At 47.6% G+C, this 23,732-nt stretch overlaps 1 protein-coding gene across 1 annotated transcript in view; it reads right to left on the reverse strand.

Moving 5' to 3' along the window:
* Positions 1-22,496, reverse strand: part of LOC309521651 (immunoglobulin superfamily DCC subclass member 3-like) — a 31,324-nt gene extending 8,828 nt beyond the window's left edge. The window contains 8 exon segments of the mRNA XM_082204363.1: positions 3-12; positions 1,144-1,309; positions 9,074-9,232; positions 9,400-9,537; positions 10,172-10,302; positions 11,464-11,608; positions 13,353-13,685; positions 22,262-22,496. Coding sequence (XP_082060489.1) covers positions 3-12; positions 1,144-1,309; positions 9,074-9,232; positions 9,400-9,537; positions 10,172-10,302; positions 11,464-11,608; positions 13,353-13,685; positions 22,262-22,313 — 1,134 coding nt within the window. The 5' untranslated portion in view covers positions 22,314-22,496.
* Between the last annotated feature and the right edge of the window lie 1,236 nt (positions 22,497-23,732).

Consider the following 23,732-nt stretch of genomic DNA (forward strand, 5'->3'; position numbering starts at 1 on the left):
ATCATCAAGGTGCTATGGAAAGGTGTTTTTTTTTTTTTTTTTGAGGGGAAAGAGGCATCAGCAAGACAAAGACAGAAGGTGTTGTGGCAGAAGAGGTGGAAAGTCTTCTCTTTGGTTTAGAAAAAGGCACAGGTGTGCTAATTTTCATTTTGAAAACACCTGGTTCAGCGGGTGCAGGCTTTAACCACTGTTAAGGAACTCGTCTGCCTTGACTGTTGTGAACATGGCACTGAATTTTGAATTACTATTTTTTGTAGCCTGACAGTCAGTGACAGAGAAAAGGGAGGTAAATGTCCCCAAATGAATAAATGAGTAATTTGGAATATGCAGAATACAAAAAAAAAAATTAAGGAACCACAGAAAGAGGCGGAAGGAAGTCAGGTTTTGAAATGTTAACATGATTGGAAAATTATTGAAATGGATAAAATTGAAAATTAATATTAATAATAATAATAATAATAATAATAATAATGGAATGCTGCGACCGTCCTATGTTTCCAGGATTTTTTAAAAAATGATTTATTATTTTCCTTAGTATACAACAAGACTAACAGAGTATTCCAACAATTCAACAGGGGGGAAAGTAGAGCATGGTCAGGTATAAAGTAAGGAGATGAAAGGCAGAAAGAGAAAATATTAAAAGAAGCCTGTATAACAGAGGCAACATGGCAGTATTCCAAGATAAGACACACGGAGTGGATCAGAAACTCATATAATCAAAAACAGCAGCAGATGAAATCATATTTGGATGGAATTTGCCATCTGCGTTGTTTAACAAACTGATGGAGAAAAGGAGATAAAGAGTTCTTAATGGCTGAGAAATGTTCTCTGTCTCTCTCTCTGTCTGTCTCTCTCTGCATCTCTCTCTTCTTCCAGCCTTTGGAAAGTTACACTCATCCTGTGTTTCCTGAATACACACAGACACACACACACCCACCCTCTACATAGGGCTCCTTCAGCAGGAAGTAGGATGGGGACAAAACTAGAATTAGTTGACTCTCCTCTGGTTGGCTCTGGCGCCCCCTACTGCTGGGCTCCCTGCCTTCCGTCCCACCAGACCCCACAGGGCACCAGCTGCCACCACTGCCCAGCCCTGGCTTAATCCTTTCTAAGTGTGTTCCCTGAGGACGTTCCCAGTCTCACCTGTTGTTGTGCGTCAGCTTGATGTTCTCGCCGGGCGCCAGGACCTTGCCGTTCTTCAGCCAGATCAGGTGGGGTTCCGGCACACCTTGGGCCACGCAGGTGAAAATGGCGCTGCTGCCGGGGGGCTTGGAGACGGATTGGGGCCATTGCACAAACTCCGGCGGGGCTGAGGTGGAGAGGAGGGCAGGAAGGGAAGTTTAGTCCTGGTACCAAGCCAACATCTTAGGAATATTACCAGCAATGGCTGCTTTGAAAAAAGCAACCCTAAGGGCATAAGAACATGAGAAGAGTATCATCCTTCTCTAAACTAAATGAAGACCTCTCTGCCCTGCTTGATCTGCCTTATCTAATTTATTGGATCTGTCTATCCATCCATAAATGTTCAGAGGAGGGTGGCCAGGGTCGAAGCGCCCAAGCTCAGAGATTTTGCTTTGTATGCAGAAAGGTCCTCTGCAGGGCTGGATTTAGGTTTGATGAGGCCCTTGGCTACTGAAGGTAATGGGGCCCTTTATATGTCCAGCTGTCCTTCGTCAACAACAAATTGTCTGTTTTTTGTGCTGAATATATGCTACATGGTAATGTATGGACCTAATAGGTATCTAAAGTCGTTTGTGCATGTTGCCCTGCAACCAGTCCATGCAGAATGTAGGCACCCTATATATAGAAAGGAGCAAACCTGAGATATTTTAGGGAGCAGGCTAGCAGGCGAGACCCATGACTTACATCAGGGGTCAGCAAACTTTTTCAGCAGGGGGCCAGTCCACTGTCCCTCAGTGCTTGTGGGGGCCGCACTATATTTTTTTTTGGGGGGGATGAACAAATTCCTATGCCCCACAAATAACCCGGAGATGCATTTTAAATAAAAGAACACATTCTACTCATGTAAAAACACACTGATTCCTGGACCATCCGCGGGCCGGATTTAGAAGGCAATTGGGCCGGATCCAGCCCCCTGGCCTTAGTTTGCCTACCCATGACTTACATCATGGGTGCCTACACAACACAAAACACTGCTGCTGTATGTAGGTTTTATTTTATTTGTTTTTTATCTTATATTTTGGAAATGTACACCCAGGTGTGTTTTTTCCTTTAATTTTTTTGGGGGGGCCCCAAAAGAGTGGGGCCCTGAGCTAGTTGTGACTTGGTATAAGCTCCTATTCTGAAGGGGGCTATAGCTCAGCAACCAAACATCTGCTTTGCATGAGCTCCTTAGAGAAAAATGTGTGGGACATAAATGCAAAAAAAAATAGAAGGGGGGGTTGGAGTCATGTGCATGCATAAACACGCATGGAATTGCGTGTGCGCACCCCGTGTCTCTCCCCTCGGCGCATCCAAACGCGCATGGCGCTCGGTGGACCAACGCCACAGTTTCTCGTGACCCTTTCCGAATCTGCCCTTGCCCTGCTCCCTTCTCTTCCGGCTCCGAGGACTCAGATGTGCCAAAAATAATGTCCATTGCCCATTTCGCAGCCTCTCTCTCCCTCAGGATCTGGTTGCCGGGGTCACCGCCCTCCTCCCCCCCCCCCGCCCCAGGGGGTGGGGGGTGGGGTGGGGCAGAGTTCCCGCTAGACACAATTACAAATCCACTCAACCCTGTCAGACGCACGAATTCTCTCTCTCTCCCTCTCTTTGCAAATCCTGCATTATGCAGAATGCACACAAATTGCACAGAAACGAGGCCCTGGAAATTTCATACTATTCATGGGTTGTTGTTTTTTAAAAAGTTTTCAAAGAAGAGAGAGTTACACACACACACAGGAGCAAAACAGCTCTCTGCAATGGGCAGAAAATAAAATAAAATAACCCCCTCACTTATTAGATTTCCCACAACGTTCTTAGTTTCTGACCCTCCTCCCCCCCTTCTCTGGATCCACCAAAATGCTTTCCTGGTTCTCCTTTGCTAAGAAACTAAAAGAAATCATTGTGTTAAGCGAATGCAACTCGTCCTAAATCATCTCTCCCCCCCCCCCGTCCTGGATTGGTGCTTCCGTTTGCTCCGAAAGCAGCCAATTTCTCTCTCTGGGCTCATCCACACAGTCGTTTAATATGGGCAGTAATCTTCCTGACCCTCCTTTAATTCTCTGTTGTCCTTATGACACTCTAACCACTACGCTACATTTAGTTGGCTATGACCCACATTCAAAGCATTGCTCTACCACTTTAAACAGTCACGGCTTCCCCCAAAGAATCCTGGGAACTGTAGATGGTTAGGGGTGATGAGAGTGGTTAGGAAGTCCCACTCGCAGAGGTCCAATTCCCAGAATTCCCTTGGAAAAGGGATTGACCGTTTGACCACTCCAGGAATTGTAGCTCTGTGAGGCGAACAGGGGTGTCCTCACAACTCTCAGCACCCTTAACAAACTACTGTTCCCAGGATGCTTTGGGAGAAGCCAAGACTGCTTGAAGGTGTATGCATATCCTTCAACCTTTCTCCGATGAAAATAGGGGCGTCCCCTTCCATAATCATAATTTTACAATATACCCCACACATCTTACTGGGTTGCCCCAGCCACTCTGGGTGGCTTCCAACACATATAAAAACATAATAAAACATTAAACATTTTTAAAGCTTCCCTATACAGCACATCAAAGTGCAAGTAGATAAATAGGTACCACTCCGGCAGGAAGGTAAACGGCGTTTCCGCACGCTGCTCTGGTTTCGCCAGAAGTGGCTTAGTCATGCTGGCCACATGACCCAGAAAAACTGTCTGCGGAGAAAGGTCTGCTCCCTCGGCCAGTAAAGCGAGATGAGCACCGCAATCCCAGAGTCGTTAGCGACTGGACATAACTGTCAGGGATCCTTTACCTTTACAGTGGTACCTCGGGTTACAGATGCTTCAGGTTACAGACGCTTCAGGTTACAGACTCCGCTAACCCAGAAATAGTATCTCAGGTTAAGAACTTTGCTTCAGCATGAGAACAGAAATTGTGGGCTGGCGGCGCAGCGGCAGCAGAAAGCCCCATTAGCTAAAGTGGTACCTCAGGTTAAGAACAGTTTTAGATTAAGAACGGACCTCCAGAATGAATTAAGTACTTAACCCGAGGTAACACTGTATACAGGATTGTCTTCAGATGGTTTGAGGGGTCTGATAACTTCATACCCTCCATCATTTTAGGACATTCCAGGATCAAATCAGAAACTGGGATGGCTTCTCTAAATCAGGGATGTCCCTGGAAAATAGGGGCACTTGGAGGCTCCGTGTATGATGATGCTTTAAGTGCAGTTTGCTAAGGGTGCTGAGAGTTGTTAAGAGACCCCCTCTTCCCCTCCAATACCCAGAGTTCCCTGGGGTGCTAAACCACACTGGGAATTGTAGCTCAATCAGCCCTGAGTGCTCACTGGAAGGACAGATCATGAAGCTGAGGCTCCAATACTTTGGCCACCTCATGAGAAGAGAAGACTCCCTGGAAAAGACCCTGATGTTGGGAAAGATGGAGGGCACAAGGAGAAGGGGACGACAGAAGACGAGATGGTTGGACAGTGTTCTCGAAGCTACCAGCATGAGTTTGACCAAACTGCGGGAGGCAGTGGAAGACAGGAGTGCCTGGCATGCTCTGGTCCAGGGGGTCACGAAGAGTCGGACATGACTAAACGACTAAACAACAACAGCAAACTCCAGATCCCAATATTCTCAGAGGGAAAGCCACAAATTTTAAGGCAATATGATACGGCTCAAAGGCATGTGACCTCCTTTAAGTTTTGAACTGGACTTTTTGGAGCCATTTTCGAACGACATCTAAATCCCCCTTTGCAGTGCAGGCTGGCTGTGGAAGGAATCGGGCTCGGGCGCCGCAGATCCATGAATCTGTCCTGGTCCCCCAGCTGCGCCACAGCCGAGAGGAGCCCCTCTCAACATCCCCCCACCCACCCCTGGCCGCAGCGTGGGAGCGGCCTCGGAGGCAGATGTCACATTGAAAGGCCTGACACCCTCCAGAAAAGAAGCTTTAAGCTTGCGAGACGGGCCGCATCTCATTAGCTCGCCAAAGGGCTGGGAAATGCACAGCGGCCCCCTCCCCGCCTCGCCCCCCAAACAAAGGAGAGGAGAGACGGCCCCTCACTTGAAAATGGCTTTGTCGTCCAGACGGGGCCGGCATGGCAATGGAGGGGGGCGAGAGAGCGAACTCTGCCCTTTCCCTGTGCCCCATAGAATGCGCCAGAGGAATCTGCGCACCCTATCACACGCCCCAAAACATATGCTCGCTCGGACCCTTGCTCTTGGCGGAGCTGGGAGATAACAGGAGGTCAGGAAGCAGGGAGTTTAAAAGAATCTGGAGGGACATAGAGCTACCCCTTCTGGATAGCCCCCTAGCCTTCGCTCAGGAATACAGCACCTGATACAGAAGGTCCCAGGTTCTCCAAGTAAGGCTAGGAGTTGTCCCACACCTGAAAACCTGGAGAGCCACTGGCCTTTGTTCAAAAGATTGAGGACTAGAACCTTGCATTCTTTTTTAAGGGAAGGGTTGCAGCTGGGTGGGAGAGAATCTGCTTTGCCTGCAGAAGGTTCAGCCCCCAGCTTCTCCAGGAAGGCCTGAGAGTCGTCCCTTCCCTGAAACCTTGGGCTGCCGGTCAGTGAGGACAACGGTGAGCTAGCTGGGTCAAGACCCTGACTCAGGCCGAAGTGGCTTCCTCTGCTCCGAATGCCACAGAAGACCTGCTATGAATGCAGAAGATTCAGTCTCTGGCATCCGTGGTTAGAAGCAGGCAGGCAATGGCGAAGAGCCGTTATAACCTGAGCGGCTAGATGGATGCTGCCAGTCTGAGCAAGCAATACTAGCCTAGGTGAATAAATAGGTCAACACCACAATTGCCTCATTACATAAATCATGTTCCGAATACCACAACACACATGTAACTGGCTTTAAAGTAACATATATAACATATATAATAAAACTGTAATTGTCGTATCAAAAAATTGCAAAGCACAGTTCCTGGTGGCAATAACATATCCTATCACTATTATTATGTTTTGTGGTATTCTGAACATGATTTACGTAATGAGGCGATTGTGGTGTGTGTTGACCTAGCCATTTGCCATGGCTGTTTCTATTGGTATAATTTAGGTAATTAATGATGTTACATATTAATAGTTTGATTATTACAATATAAAAAGTGGAAACAGCAATGGCTATGTGTTGTGGTTTTCTGTAGGTGAATAAATAGCCTGACATACTCTAAGTCACCTTCCTAGTTTTCCTTTCATCTCCGCAATATATCGTTTTTAATTCTGTTCATTGCATTTCCATGGCACCTTTTCCTCCGAAGAGCTCAAGGGCAGCTGCGTGGCATAGGGGGAATTCGAACCCTGATCTTGCCCAGGTCCTAATCCGACGCTCTAACCACTGCGCCACACTGGGAGAGGGACCCACTGTCTCAACAGCCTGACTCCCCCCACCCCCTTTTTAATCTAGGCAGCGGGCCTCTAAGCCATCCCATTCTGCACCTGAACACTTCTGATAGCTTAGGGGGCCGGCCCCCACGCCGAACACCTCTTTGCCTCTTAACAATGGACTGATCCTCCTATTTTCCACTTTCGGCTCCAAGTCCACATTCATGTTTCATCCGAGACAGAAGAAATCGAAGGGGATCTGGCAGCAGTGTGTGTGTGTGTGTGTGTGTGTGTGTGTGTGGACGAGGGGGTCATGACCTCTGCCCTTTCACCCCGCAAAGTCAAGTGTGCCATTCCCAGCTGAGACGTGCCGGCCAAACCTCGGAGACTCCATCTTCACCCACCTTCTCGTCGTACCCTTGACCTCTCCTGCGGACCCTCGAGCAGCCATAGCTCATGTGCTGGAGGGGGGTAGAGGAAGGCTTAAGGGGCGTTCCTGTACCCCTTGACTCCCCAACACAGACCGCTGCTTTCTACACACACACACACACACACACACACACACACACACACACACCTTTGTATGAAAACAGAGCCCTGGCAATTCCGAATTCACCACCACCGCAAGGGGTCCATTTGGCCGACGCCGTTCTCCTGACAGGATTGTGGGGTGGCTGTTTTGGTTGTTTTTTTTTTGCTCCCATCAATCACCCCCAGGCCCTTTTGTCCTCAGCGCATGGGTCATGGAATCGACCCCACATCTCTTTATCTGAGCCACGGCCCAGAATCGATGGCCGCTCTGGGGGCAGGTTCGATCCTGCCTCTCATCAACCCTTGAGATGAGAAAGCGGTGGGGCGGGAGGGGGGAGAGGCAAGGAGAGGGGGCAGCGAGATGTTCTGAAATGAAACTGATATCGGGGACAAAACACCTTGAAGAGAGAGAGAGAGCCAAGCCAAGACAAGGGGACATTGCAATTTCTGTCGAGCAGAAAATTGAGGAGCAGAGCTGTTCATGGTGAGGTGCCCAGGACTTTGTGTCCGGGAGGCAAAGGTCACGGGGGTTTGTAGCCGGACTTAGGAGGCCTTACGGACTCAGAGATGTTTTTACCAGCGTAATCAGGGATTTTTCATAGGCAAAAACATGGTGGCAGGTCAGGTCACCGGCCGACAGATTCAGAAACCCAGTAAAACATTTATGAGGCTCCAATGAAACCGCTTCACCCCTCTTGATGGCTTGTGTTGACATTGATGGTGGTGATTACTGGGGGGAAGATTAATCAGTGTTAGGGTGGGGGGGTGAAGGCTTGTCTGTTGCAAAATCCCAAGGGGAGGGGGAAACCTCTTGCCCCTGACGCTCACATAGGCGAAGAGCCTTGAGGGGTTAAACCGAAACAATCCCGCTATCCCCAGTATCCTGATTCTGTCAGGGTGCAGCCCGATAGTCCACAAGCACAATGGCAACAGCTCTCCCTGGGATCTGGCGTTCAGAGGCAGGCTATACCCGAACATGGAACTTCTATTTCCCATCTACCTGGGCTATTAAAATAAGGATGACAAAGAAGGTTTGGATCCTGCATATCCATTCTAGTCCACTTAGTGTCTAATCGAATGTCTGCTGGTTTTCTGGATTCCTCCACCAGGCATAACCCACATGCTTTCAATTCTACCATAGGGACTAGAAACTTGGGGGTTTTTTATATAAAAAAAGAAAGCTGCCAATTTCACTTTCTCTCATTTGATCATTTTTCCCCAAACAGTTGCAATATTTCCATATCTCCACATCACTTTGAGGTGGGCGTGTTACTGGTTTTTTAATAATAATAATAATAATACAGTGGTACCTTGGGTTACAGATGCTTCAGGTTACAGACGCTTCAGGTTACAGACTCCGCTAACGCATAAATATTTCCTTGGGTTAAGAACTTTGCTTCAGGATGAGAACAGAAATCGTGCTCCGGTGGCACGGCAGCAGTGGGAGGCCCCATTAGCTAAAGTGGTGCTTCAGGTTAAGAGCAGTTTCAGGTTAAGAACGGAGCTCCGGAACGAATTACCGTATTTTTTGCTCTATAAGACTCACTTTTCCCCTCCTAAAAAGTTAGGGGAAATGTGTGCGCGTCTTATGGAGCGAATGCAAGCTGCGCAGCTATCCCAGAAGCCAGAACAGCAAGAGGGACTGCTGCTTTCACTGTGCAGCGATCCCTCTTGCTGTTCTGGCTTCTGAGATTCAGAATATATTTTTTCTTGTTTTCCTCCTCCAAAAACTAGGTGCCTCTTGTGGTCTGGTGCGTCTTATAGAGCGAAAAATACGGTAAGTTCTTAACCTGAGGTACCACTGTAATCCTCAGTGGGGATTTTAACCTAAGTGCTAGTCTGGCACTTTAATCAGTACACTGCACTGGTTCTGGACAAACTAGGTGTGTTGAGAAAAGGGTATACACTTTGCACATGCTCTGAATATGCTTCCCTTTAATTTCTGCTCAATGAAGAACGCCGCACACCGCCCGACACTCTCCCCACCGATGGCAGAAAGGACAAGGAATGCAATGCAGGCCAGGTACTTTAGCCAGACACCGGCACCCTGGTCCGCTGAGGCCCACACTCACCTTGAACCATGAGGATGCCTTGTGCCGTACGGCGAACCCTGGTGCCAGGCCGGTTGGCAGCACAGACGTAAACTCCGGCGTGCTTCACGGACACGTCTGAGATCATGAGGTTGCCAGTTCCCAGGACCTGGATCCCTTCGACGCCGATGGACCGTCCGTCTGTGAGGAGAGAGAGAGAAGGTGAGACATTAAGATTTGTAGGGACGGCGAGTGTGCCAGTGTCACGCAAACACGGGACCTCCACAGAAAAGCTTCTCTCTCCCTCCATAATGGCATGAGGTCTGGTTACACAAATATGATTACTCTCTCTCAATTTCCCCACTCACCCAAGCGACTCCAAGACACGATCGGCCGAGGGTTGCCGGTAGCGATGCATTCCAAGATGGCCGTCTGGTGCACCGTGATGGTCAGGTTCTGTGGGCCGGAGAGGATGACCGGCTCCTTGTAGAGCTTGGCCACTGAGACTGGTGAGAGAGAATGGAGGGGAAATGAGGTGGGTGCCTCGTCCCCCTGAACTTCTGAGCCCATCATTTCCAGAGGCACAGAAAGCAATCCGAGTTTAGCATCCGAAAGAGGCAGCTCTTACTAATCTGCAAATTACAGTTTCCTTCAGTTCCTCGTTATTCCTTGATTCAGCCATAGGGACTGGCAACTCGGACCTTTCTTTAATTAATGCTGTCTGTCCATTTTGGCTTCTCATTTCCCCAGAGTTCAGTTCAGTTCTCCACATCAACATGCAAATTTCTTTTCTAAGCCCTCACAAAAAAAATATTCTCAGTATTTTAGCGTGCATTTCTCCTGATGGACACATATATTTTTTTCTTTGCCGTTCTTCCTAATGCAAGGCATCTTTCTGTGTTATTTGTATCCATTCTTAGCCCTGCTCAGAGTAGGCCCACCCAAGATAACACACATGCCCGATATAGGGTTCTACATAGCAGCTCTATGTAGAACTTCATAGAATAATAGAATCTTAGAGTTCGAAGGGACCCCTACGGTCATTTAGTCCAACCCCCTTCAGTGCAAAGTAATCTCAGATGTGATTCAGCTGTGGGTCCTGCACTGCAGAGGGCTAGATAACCCTCGGCTGATTCTCACCGCTAATGCTCAGCATGGCTTCCTGGCTGTAACGGGTGTTGGCGATGTTGCTGGCCACACAGCGGTAGGTGCCCACGTCGGAACGCCGCACGCCCGTGATCTGAAGGATCCCGGTGGGGAGCAGCGTGTACCTGGCAGAATTAGGAAGAGAGAGAATGAAACAGAGAAGAGGTTGGAAGTGGGTCTCCTGCCTCCCCTGGGCCAGTGGGTAGAGTGAATCCCCTTTGAAGGAAGGCTACAGCCTTTGGGACTTGGAGATGGCTTATGATGCCCAGTGAAACGGATAACGTGGATAGGGGGAAATGGAAGGGAGAAGGGAAGCAGGACAAATTCACCAACTCTGCTATGTGACTGGCAGCTGAGTGAGGCTCAGGTAAAGGTAAAGGTAAAGGGACCCCTGACCAGTCGTGGCCGACTCTGGGGTTGCGGCGCTCATCTTACTTTATTGGCCAAGGGAGCCGGCGTACAGCTTCCAGGTCTTGTGGCCAGCATGACTAAACCGCTTCTGGCGAACCAGAGCAGCGCACAGAAACGTTTACCTTCCCGCCAGAGTGGTACCTATTTATCTACTTGCACTTTGACATGTTTTTGAACTGCTAGGTTGGCAGGAGGTGAAGCCCAGGACTTTGCCCCAAAGTCCTGCCTTGGTTTTATATATATATATATATGCTTTCATTAATTTTTCTGTTTTACAATTTCAAACCAACATTTTACAAACTTTAAACTATCCAATGACTTCCCTTCTTCTCTTTCCGTTTTACATATCTTACATCCATCTGCATATTTTGTTATAACCATTCAAATCAATTTTCCACCCTTACACCCATCAAGAATTATTTACTCTGTTGAATTTATCTTAACACTGCTGGCATTTTCAGCTGTACACAGCTATTTCCCTTGTACTCAATAAATGTTTTCTAATCTGCTTTATACATACTGTATTTTTCCGTCTATAACACCCCCATGTATAAGATGCCCCCTATTTTTTGACATTATTTTAAAGGGGGGGAAACCTAGTCTTGTACACGGAGAAATATGGCATGTTCTTCTTGGTCTCTTATGCTGTATGTTAAACCTGCAAGTTGTGCCTATTCTATCAACTTGAGTTGCCAGTCCTCTTTAGCTGGGACGTCGCTCCCTTCCAAAGTCCTGCCTTGTTGGTTATTGCTGATTCCTGGGACGCTTCCTTCCCTCGCCTTATGCTCACTCACCACAAACCAAATCCGTAACACACAAGCACACCAGTCCCCTCCAACCTTACCACCAGCACCCAGGTCCATTCAAGAGCTCACCGGTAGTCATCCGTCAGCAGGGCTGTGCGGTTGCGCTCCCAGGTTATCGTGGCTTCAGGGACGCCTTGGATGAAGCACTGGAACCGGGCGACGCCTCCCTCTTCTACAGCCATGGATTCCGGGTGCATGTGGAATTTGGACAGAGCTGCGGGGAGAAACAAGGCGCGATCACCACTGCCACCCCCAAGACTCATGCGGAGCTCACCTCAGCAAAGTCGCCTGCATCATCTACAGTTGAATTTTGGCTCCCAAACTGAGCACAGGACGCTCCTGCAGCCAATCGGAAGCCGCTCCTTGGCTATTGAATGTTTTTGGAAGTCAAACGAGTGGGGATGATTAAGGAGGTAGGAGAGGATATATTATTTAATGATATCCTTCCTAACTTCCGCTAGCAAGTTCCATATTCCAGCAGAGTTCCAAATATCCCCCTTTTTAAATTACGCAGTGCAGCAATCAGCTTGATGCTGGCTCATCTGCATCTTACTATTAAAGATCCCTTCCTGGTAAAATCCCTTCTAATCCCTCTTAAAAAGAATAAACACAAGAATCTGATTAATGCTAATATAAAAGTAGTTTACTCACAGATTCATTCAGGTTCACAGACATACCCTGATGGCAGGCTTAGGTTACATAACAACTAGAACTATTCCATAAAGGAGTTAGTCCCAACAAGTGACTGTGACCAAGCAGTCCCTTCTCCAAACACACAGCAACATACAAAAGGGAGAACACACACCAATCAGAACATGGAGGCCATGTGCTCCTCCATGCTAGTGCAACACAACACACCCTCTTCAAGTCACATGCAGTGGAAGTCTGTCCCAACTCAGGAGGAAACAGGAAGTCTTCTCCTGAGTGGGACAAAACATCTCCTAACATGTCCACTGTAGGAATGTTGTACTGCTATAAGTTTTACATCCCACAGAACGGACTTCCAGAACAGATCCTGTTCAAGAACCAAAGTACAGCTGTACGTAGAACCGTCAGCATGCATGGCACTTTTGGGAGCGGAAGCCCCTGCCCCAAGGACATTACAGTCCGTGTGATGTAAGAGACGGAGGAAGAGATCCGAGACCCAAGGACATTACAATCCAAACTTGGATTGGTGGGAGAAAAGTAATAATGGACAGCAAGACAGTTGGAGCAGAGGGAGCTGCCTCATATGGAGTCAGACCATTGGTCCATCAAGTTCACTATTGCCTACACCAGGCTTCCTCAGCCTCGGCCCTCCAGATGTTTTTGGCCTACAACTCCCATGATCCCTAGCTAGCAGGACCAGTGGTCAGGGATGATGGGAACTGTAGTCTCAAAACATCTGGAGGGCCGAGGTTGAGGAAGCCTGGCCTACACTGAGTGGCAGTGACTCTCCAGGAGGTCTCTCCCAGACTTACCTGGAGATGCTGAAGATTGAACCCAGGTCCTTCTGCCTGAGGAGATTTCTGAGGGCCAGACAGAAAGGTCTGGAGGGCCGAATATAACCTCCCTCAGGCCTGAGCGCCTCCACCCCGATGTATAAATTACAGAGTTAATAAAAAGCATGGAAACAAAACAAGAAAACATTCCCACCAGGGGTGGACTTGGGTAAATTTTTTGTAATATGGCATCCTGTACAAGGCCAAAATTTGGCACCCTCCCAAAACGGATCTTCCCAATTATGGAACTTCTCCATTTTGGACCTTCTCGGCTTGGCACAAATTTGGCACCACCGAATGGCTCTTCTCCATGATGGATCTTCTCGGTTTGGAGCCCCCTTGGCTTCTTTGCCCGTTGTGGGATAACTTCCTGCACCACCCTAAATCCAGCGATGCTCCCAGCCCACCCGCTGCACCCTTTGTGAACCCACAGAAGATAGCGCCAAACGGCGGCCATCTTGGCCGGCCCAAACTCACTTGCAATTTGCACTCGGGCCTTGCGGCTGACCAGCAGGCCGTAGCGGTTCTGGGCAGTGCAGCTGTACTCTCCGGCGCTGGAGTCGCTCGTGGCATTGGCGTCCGCCGCTCCGCCTCCCCGGGGCCGCCGGTGCACGCTTTCCAGCCGCAGGGAGCCATTGGACAAGATGGCGGCATGGCTGTCGTTGGAGAGGGCCGCCCCGTTCCGGTACCAGGTGATGGCGATGGGCGCCTCACCTTCCACTTGGCAGTGCAAGAGGAGCGGGCGATCTCGGATGGCGATCACGTCGCTGGGCTCCAAGAGGAACGCCAGCTCTGAAGGGTCGGCCAGGCCTGTGAGAAAGAATGAGATTTACAGGCTTGGCAAGCCAGACTCCACCATCCATGGTGGTTGCTTGTTTGTTTGTTTGTTAAGCAACATGGTATTTTACTTATTTATTTATTTCATAAAATTTGCTTTGAGGGTTGTTGGATTTCGTTTTGCTTTGTTTACAACCAGGCGGCGTACACGTTTTACGAAATAAATAAAACTTGTCTACCGCTTGATCCGAAAACAGAAAACCCTAAGCAAAACCTGAAAGAAATTTACAAAAAAGAAGAAGAAAACGAATACAAGTATTATTTATTCGTTTGCCAAAGCCATTACCGACAACAAAATACACTGCACGGTTAAGACAATTCTTTAAAACCAGGCATTCTGTCAGAAAAGAGTTTGATCCTCAGAAGAATTTAACTGATCGTCTCCACAAAATTTATATACTGCTTGATTGTATAAAAACAACAACCCAAAGAAACCTCAAAGTGCTTTGCAAAATGAATAATAAAATTATCAGTAAAAACAGCTATTTGAAACATTTTGAAAAATAATTAAAATCAACGATAAGCTTTTTTTTTTTTAAGGCACTCTGCCACTGAGTTACAGCTCTTGCCCTTGAGAGAAAAACAGAACTTCTCTGTACTCAAGCAACAACAAAAACACCTCGTGCTTTCATACTTTTGGGTCTATCTAGCTCAATATTGTCTACACTGACTGACAGCAGCTCTCCGGGTTTTCAGGAGAGGGGACAATTCCCAGCTCTACTTAGAGATGGCAAGGACAGAGCCCGGGACCTTTTGCATGCAAAACAGATGCTCTACCTCTTCCCTTAAATACAATAGTAAGATTCTAGTCCTCATTGTTCTGAACTAAGAGATGATTTTTAAAAAGAGCAGAGGAAGCTGGAGGGAGGAAAAAGTGAGATATAAATGCAGTAAACTAAATAGCAACAATGATAATTAATAACCAACAATGATTATTATTATTAAATAATAATAATCCAGAGTCAATGCAAGGATGCAACAGCAACAAGCAAAGGACATTGCTCCTTCTCATCCTGCAATTCTCGTGCCAAGACCCCGTCTTCACTGCTCTCCCTCCCACCCCCAAACCCCCCACCCCCGCATCCCCCTCCCCTTATGTCCCCAAATTGCCTCTGACTGCCAAGGAGCCTTGAACGGGAGTCTAAAATTAGCTCTGGGGACTTGGGGAAGAACAAGGGCAATTAAGAGCCTCTTGGCTTCCGAGTGGGGCGATTTCTATAGCTTCAAAGGGGCTAATCTCGCTTCCTTTCACCCTCACTTCCTGGCCCATACCACACCCCATTGGGGGTCATCGTCCCCTCTTCTCTCCCCCCCCACACACACACCGGCCCAACACATCCAAGAGGCATTTCATTCATAAGCCGTGTTTTTTGGCTGCAGACCAAAGAGGGCCAGCTCCGTCTCTGGCCACACCCTCCGACAGTTGGGGTGTCTGCCAAAAAAAGGGACAAAAAAGGAGGAAGGAAGTTGGATTTGGGGTGAGGGGTGGGTTGGCACCACGCCGAAATGATGCGCTCCCAGCACGCTCTGCCACACGTCGGCTTGCGTCCCGGACTTGGAGGGGTTGAGGGCGTGTGGGCAAGGGCTCCAAGTCATGCACAGCTGGGGCCGGTGTGGCGCTTGTAAGGCAATAATAATAATAATAATAATAATAATAATAATAATAATAATAATTTATTCTTTATATCCCACCCATCTGGCTGAGCTTCCCCAGCCACTCTGGGCGGCTTCCAATCAAGTGTTAAAAACAATACAGCATTAAATATTAAAAACTTCCCTGAACAGGACTGCCTTCAGATGTCTTTTAAAGAGAGGGTAGCTGCTTATTTCCTTCACATCTGAAGGGAGGGCCACCACCGAGAAGGCCCTCTGTCTGGTTCCCTGTAACCTCACTTCTCGCAATGAGGGAACCGCCAGAAGGCCCTCGGCGCTGGACCTCAGTGTCCGGGCAGAACGATGGAGGTGGAGATGCCATGGATTTTTAGGGAGAAGAGTCGGTAGAAGAAGATTGGAAGAAATTTAAAGACTATTTACAGAAATATTGCAAAATTAATGAATGTTAGAATGATGTCTGAATGAAGTGAAGTGGTTTGAGCAGCAATGTTATTAAGGTGTATGTAAAAATGGATTGTTAACAGGTGAAAATCCAAACATAATTTATTAAATTAAAGGATTAAGATAAAAACAAAGAGGGAAAGAAATTGCTGAATTAATTAATAGAACTGGAATACAAAAAAGGGAGGTGTGAGGAGGTCAGGGAAGCAAGGAAATGAAATGTAAGGTACAGAAAGATTGATGTGTTTTTTAAATGTTTATTATCTTTTTTCTGTATTTTTTTCTTCTTCTTTTTTTCTTTCTTTTTTCTTTTTCTCGTTTTATTTATGTAATCTTTTCTTTAAAACTTTAATAAATATCATATTAAAAAAGAGAGACGCAATGGATTTTAAGGCAGAGTTTTGGGGGCCCCACTCAGCCGAATGAGCATGAGGGTCTTCAGACACAGTGGGACAGGTTGGCAGCAGGCGTTGTGCCCTCTAAACATGTGTGAGTTGGCGATGGGGGCTCCATCACACCTGGAGCGTAACAAAGCTGACTTATAGGTCTAACTCCCCTGCCTAGCCATAACTCTCCCAGGGTCCCAGGCCCGGAAAGATCGTTCCAAAATCCCCAGCTCTAAATCCTTTTCTAACTAGAGAGGCCCAGGATTGAACCCAGGAGCCTCAAATCTTGTGCTTTACCACTAATGAACACTGGTATTAGTTTTCTACCATCGGCCTACTGAGCCCAGTGTTGCCTACACGGACTGGCAGAGGCTTTCCGGTCTTTCTCCAGCCCTAGCTGGAGATGCCTGGGATTTTCTACAAGGAAAGCGTGTGGGTTAGCCCTGAGCTATGATCCTTTCCCTCAGTAGCTAGAGCGTGAGACTCTTAATCACAGGGTTGTGGGTTCGAGCCCCATGTTGGGCAAGGGGTTCCTGAATTGTGGGGGGTTGGACCAGATGATCGCGGGGGTGCCTTCCAACTCTATGATTCCATGATTCTATAAAATACATTCAGATCCCGGTCCTCACGTTTGTAAAGAAAGGGATGGTTTGACCAGAACAAAAGGAAGCTACTTCATCACAAAGTTAGCCCATTGGCCCAGCCAGCTCAGTGCACTGACTGGCAGCTGCTCTCCAGGTTTTCAAGCTGGGTTGCTACCTGGAGATGGCAGGATTTGAACCCAGAACCTTCTGCATGCTCTGCCACTGAACCACAGTCTACCCATGACAAAATAAATAAAGTCAGATTCTACTTCTGAGACGAGTCCCTGGTTCACTCCTTGGCCTCTCCTGTTAAGGTTGGAAGTTTCCCATGCCTGAAACCCAGGACAGCTGCTGCCAGTCAGTGTAGACTGACTGTAGACTGATAGTGTAGACAATGTTGAGCGAGATGGGCTAAAGCTTTGACTCAGCTTCCAAGTTAAGCCAGCCGTTTATCCAGCACCATGAGGACCAGAATTTTATTTTATTTTATTTTATTTCTGTGCCACCCTTCCTCATCATAAGATCTCATAGCAGCTCACTTCACTTCTGGGGCCTGAGCTCAGCAGCGGCGCCTAAAATTCCTGAAAAGCAAAGTCAAGTCGCCGGACTTTCTGCTCAGGTTCCCTCCTCAGGCTCAGCCCAGGGGAGAAGACCTTCTTCTCCGCAGGATCCCTGGGGTGTCCACACACGGGTGCTGCCCACGTGGCCGCCCCAGACACCCTCCCTCTCTTTCCCCCCCAACCCCATAAGCTCCCAAACCAAACAGATGGAAAGTGCTGTGCGAAGTGGGGGGAAATAAATAAAGAGACTTTAATCCCCTCAGAGGGAGGGCCGTTCGCTCAGCCGGCCGGCCGGCACAAAGTTAAACTCCGGGCGATGACAATGGGCTCTGTGGAGAAAAGGGGGGGCGAGGGAGGTGGGGAGACGGGATTGCCCCCCCTTGACATCTTGATGGATGCCACCATTCAAGGCCGCCTTAGCAACTGCATGGCTGGCCGGGGAGGCCCCATAGCCCGGCTGTTGAGAGAGGCTTTGCGGGGGGCCCGGCATGGCGGACAATGGGCTGGGTCAGAAGGGGCCGAGGCAGACCCTATTGTCCCGTCCCCTGCTCAGCAGCCCCCCGCCTTCCCCGCGCCCCATCTGCCGGCCCACGTGACGGGCTCGGGGTGAGGTTCCCATGACTTGCCCCATCACTCATGAACATGGGTCTCCATGTCGGACCCTCGCCTCCGCCCTGCCATCGGTCACGGGCCTAGGCTGGCCGCCCCCCACCCGGTCACACACCCACTGTCCCACAGGCTGGGCCAAAGAAGGGGGTTACGACCCCCAGGTTTCGCCTCCTTTCTAAGTCCCCTCAGGCAGAGTGCCTTTGGACTTGATGGCGGGGTGCAACCATTCGTGAAATGGAGTCGACGGGCCTGTGGCGAGGAGAGGGTGTGAGGCTTGGCATGAGCTGGCCAGATTTGGGGGGCTGCGTACACCCCCACACACGTTTAAAGCACACTTGAAGCGCAGGCAGACGCCCTAAGGATCCTGGGAACTGTAGCATGCCCAGTTCGCAGCCCCCTGACCAAACTAAACATGGTAGGCCGTTGCACTCAATTTTGCATGACCCTGGGAAGCCTAAGGTCTCCTTGGGCAGCCTACACACTGTTTATTTCAAGCACAAGCCTTCTTCCAAAGAATCCTGGGAACTGTAGCTTGCCCCTCAAAGAGCTACAGTTCCCAGCACCCACAGCAAACTAGAGTTTGCGGGATTCCCCAGTTCTGCTTGGAAGAAAGGGGGTTCACTTAGAATAAGGGTCAGGCTGGGAAACACAGTTTTGTACTAGGAGCTCATGAAAAAAGAGCCCGGGAGTCAATGTTCTGCCCCTGCTTCTAATTCCCCATAATACCGTATATCCAAACAGCTGGGGAAATTCTCTTTCTCTGTCTCTCTCTTTCCAGGGAAGTTTGGCAACTTAAATAAGAGTTTGCCTTGTTCTCTCTCTCTCTCTCTCTCTCTCTCTCTCTCTCTCTCTCTCTCTCTCTTTCCCAGAGACATCTGCCACAAAATATTGGCAATTCTGGGATGGGGTAGTGTGGCGTAATTTGCCATGTCTCTTAGGGGCCCCTATGTATCCTGTGAGAGCCCCACACATCCCACAACAAACAGGGGTTGGAAAATGTGGTTTGAGCCAGCGTTGAATTTCTGACCACCACTATACTACCATGCTATAAATGATTATCTCTCCACTATCACCTTCATTCTAAATCATGCTTTAACTTCATCTGCCAAAATACAGGGGGGCTGTTTCAAATGCCAGCCCAGTCCCTGTTTTTGTGTTGTGGTTTTTTAAGGGTGCAAGCTGAAGCGGAAGCAATGTTTTTGTGTGTGTCTAATTCTGGTGCAATCAACATTAATAATAATAATTATATATTGGGCCACACCCTCTGGGGGAGTAGGAATTTGCTCCCCGCCCCCTGCTCCCATTTGAGTTTGGTTGTCTCTGAAAGAGCATGTCAGGATTCTGAAATCAACCCGGTACCCACATCACTGATTTAGTGATAGGGCATTCCCCCCCTTCCACCACAACTGACGCCATGAAAATGCACCAGTCCCAAATGTTGCCTCTTCCATCATCTGTCTTAGCTATAAACCATTGCAGATATTATTATTATTATTATTATTATTATTATTATTATTATTATAGCTAATAAAACACATCATGTGTAAGATCACTGAACTCTAGTTTTATTGAGATCATATCCAAGCTACAATGACTTTGGAAAAACTTTGCTCTAAGAGCGAATACCTTATATACTGAGTTACATTGCTGGTCCATGTAGCTCAGTAGTTATCCACCTTACTTAGCAGCTCTCTTCCGATGCTACCAGAAGATGTTCTGCGATTGAACGTGGGACCTTCTTCACGCAAAGCAAGGCTACAACCTTCCCAAACGGTGTGCAGAAACTTCTAACAAGAGCAATCTGTTTTGTAGATTCTGCAAGGCTGTTTTGTCTGTTTGTTTTCCCCCTGTTGGGCTCACGAGGGGCAACCCTTTTGGAATTTGCAGACTTCCACGATGGCCTCTTTCAAGCATCATGCTGCCCAGCCAAACAGATCACTTGCGTAAAGTGGGTTAGTTTTAAGAGTTAGGTGGGTGGTGGAAGTAGCTGACTCCAGATATATGTGTCAACTTAAAAGTCTAGCAGTGCAGCATTTAAGATAAGTGCCTTATTATTTCAGCTGCAAATAAAGCTCAGTTTGGGGGGGTTTGTTGGGCACTAAGGAACTTTGGATAAAAGAAGAAAAAAGGGAGCAGGTTTTGGCACATATATACACGAGACAAGATGGGTTGGTAACAAATCTTCATTAATATCTTTTTAAGGACCAGTAACGAACTGCATTAACTTACGAATTTTATTATTTCAGTCACAGACCAGTTCCAGCCCACATACAATATCAAGGAAGTCATAAAACACGATAGGGATACATTTGAATTTGCAATTAACTTATTTGCATTTCAGAATCCCAAAACTGGCATCTATTTTTAAGGCCTTTGAAAGTACTTAAAAACAAAACAAAACTACACCCACTTCTGACCAGAAATATTATTTTCTTCTTCATGTCCTAGACTAACAGTTCCCAAACTTTCGCCCCCTCCACAGACCACTTAAAATTGGTTGAGTGTCCTAGCAGATAAACTTAACGATTGTTGCAGCAATTGCAACGTGGTGCTGGATGATTTTGAATTGCATTTTTTACTGACACGCCATGGACCATTCAAATGGAATTTGTGGGCTGCTGATGGTCAGCAGACCTCAGTCTGGAAACTCCTTTTCTAGACACGGAGCATTTTTCCAAATTGGTGGGAGGCAAATGATAAGGGTTTGCAGGACGGTAGCTTTATAGCGCAATGATATGGGTGCTTGCTCAGATATAAGTCCCACTGTGTTCTGCGGGGCTTGATCTTAAGAAAGTGGACATGAGATTTCAGCCATAGCTGTGGCAAATTTCCCCTTGCCTCTTGAAATCTGCTTCAACTTTTTAAAAAAAGAGCGGTGGTGGTTAAACAAACAAGCAAATGTGTATTTAGGGTGAAACAGGGGGTCAAAATATGAATGGATGTTTCCGTTTTCTCCAGTGTTTCTGGGAAGAAGAAGAAAAACACCATAGCACGCCCCAATAAAACACACTAGAGAGTTAGGATCCATTAACTCTTGTGAGTTACAGCCTGCATCAATAGCCCTATAAAATGTGCCGCCAACAAACATCTCTGTGTAGGAGCTCCCAAGTCCTGCTCAGGCAGAGAAATAAACCCAGAAGACCTCTGTTTCCCCAGCCAGCTCTATTAACCTGCGTTAAACACCCTTCTCCTTCCTGTACCCAGAGACGATCCACTGTAGGGTCACAAATTTCATACAGGGTGAGGTTCCTGTGTGCCTGGGATTGAGTTGAGACACGACCAGACTTTGAACCACGAAAGCAAGACGAGAACACTCAGATCAACCCTATCCCAGTTTCCAGAGCACTGAAACAAATTTGTGAATGGGCTACACAACCAAAAAAACACACCGAGACCTAGCTTTCGGGAGAGAATCCTTATTCAACCCCCAAACAATCCAATCGGCTTTATTGCCCCCTTCAAAAACCCAAGAGCTTCAAGCTCTAATTGTCCTGTCTTGAGCAGACATCTGGGAGACAGCAAAACAACCCTGTCTAAGACTTGAAAAGAAAGGAACTCTTGCAATTGGCATAACATTGTCCCATCCATAGACCCTCCTTCCAAATTTCTGGTCCATCCATAGCTTGATTTACGTAGCGGGGGATAAATGAACTGTTTCTTGTGCTGAGGTTGCCACTCTATTGATGCTTATAAACCTCTGTATCCCCCCCCCCCATTTGAACGTTCAGAATCTGAGAAAGTTGTCCTGTCAGAGAAGAAATATCAAAACAGAAAAACACAAAATCATCTATTCTCCTCTCATCCCTCCGTGCACAAAACTGTCAGTCCATCAACTCTTGGTTTGGCAAACCGATCTGTGAACTCAGCCGTAGTAGAGTCGGTTTCCACAATCTCCGAGGTCTCCCTCTCCCCAGCTTGCAAATGAATAGAGCTCTCCCAACTCACTAGAGTGGTATTATAACCAGGGGGAATCCTATGGACTTTGAGATTTCACCCAGACCTAAGTATCCAAGATTTGACAATATGCCAAACGCAAATTAAATTTAGACCCAAAGCGACTTGAGATTGCACCGCTATTTGGGAAGGTAGGGGAATACTTTGCTGAAGTTTTTGCAATGAATGCTGGAGGGGGGGGGGCATACAACAGAATCTCTAACATAACCCATCCCCATCCTCACAGATTTCTCCCAAATCCAGAGTCACTGCACCCGCCCCAAAATGGTTCGATTTCACACCACAGAGGAGAAACAGAAGTCCAGCGAAGACTTCGTTATCCATACATATACAGAGCTACGTAGGTAGGTGGATTCAAAGTGAATTAAGGAAGATACATATATGTCTGAAAACCCACTTACCCCAATCTTGCAGAAACAGCCCCAAGACCAACCAGCCGCTCCACGGTGACATCCCCCAAAATTTAGCACGGCGGTGGGTAAAACCATGAAAATAGGAAAAATTCCACTTGTATTTCTGAACAAAATACGCCCCCCAAAAAAGGAAAAAGTTTCTGCAGGAACTTTTTAAGAAAAAGGGTCGTCAGGAGGTAATTCCATGTATGACTTTAGGGCGATCTCTTCCAATTCAGCGAAGCACCCCCCACGCCCCCAAATAGCAAAAATTATTAGTCTTTGGCCTAAACTTGTATATATCTATATGTTTTGCACTAGTCTGTGATCATGGCCCGCTTTCTAGTTCCACCCTCCCACCCTCCCACCCCAATTTTCCTGACCCCTCAATTCCGCTGGCTTCTAACTTTGCTGGCCAGTGGCCTCTCTCAGTGCTTCTGCTGGACAGGGGGCAGGCTGCCTTATTATTATTCCCATTGTTTGGCCTCTCTGACGGCCACAGACACTGATACAATTGGACTGGGGTGCAAGGGGGGTGTGCTTGCAGGCTTGGGTGTGAAAGGCAGCTGGAGGCAGGCCTGCCCAATTACAGTTCAGCATAAAGATGAGAGGCAGGGGCTGTTCGCTCCCCACCCCCCTCTCCTCCCACCCCCCAACACCTCATCCCTCTTGGGAAACATTGATGTGTGTCCAATGCCTCGTTCTATAGCCCTTTTGCTGGGTCATAATATTGGGGAGGGGGGAACTGTGCTTGATTTGCAAGCTGCTGAGAATGGTAAATCCTGGCTAAGGATTTCATGAGCAAATGTCCCCACTCCTTTAAATTTTAAGGGTGCAAAATAATGACATCAGAAGTGACCAAAACAGATGAGCTCCCCTCTTCATGGGAAGACCACAAGAGCTTCTCTTTTGTATATGTTTATCACCAGTCCTCACCCCACAAATGCGGGGCCCGTTTCCAAGTTGTTCTCTGCCAGATTCCATGGGGACTAGAATCTTCGGCAATTAAGACAAAGTTCTGCCCCAAAAGCATAGCATTAAATCGGATCGCGTTCTGTGGGATATACAGGGTTATTTGGTGTGTTTTTTTAAAGTACCTTTTGAGTGACGCTTAACCACACTCAACAGAAGTGAGATCTTGCAGTATGCCAAATGTTGACAACGGAAATGGTCAGAATGTGTAACTCGTAAAGGAGATGATCTTGACTGTAGAAGAACCTAGAAGTTGTTTGGGAGAATTTGTAATTTTATCTTATTTGACCGCTTGCCCCCGTATTATTGCTGTTGTAATGAAAGTGAAAATAGAACAAAACCGCATTAGACAGATTTTCTCATAGACTCAGGGGTGAGTTATCGGCAACCTGTGGGCCAAATCTAATCTTTCTTCCGCTCAGCCTTTGAAAAACCAACACGGAACACTCACCTGCATTTTCCCACCATTTCCATGAGGACTAGGACCCCTGCTTTAAAAAAAGATAAA

Source organism: Podarcis vaucheri, assembly GCF_965113315.1.
Source record: "Podarcis vaucheri genome assembly, chromosome: 16".
NCBI classification, from domain to species: Eukaryota; Metazoa; Chordata; class Lepidosauria; order Squamata; family Lacertidae; genus Podarcis; species Podarcis vaucheri.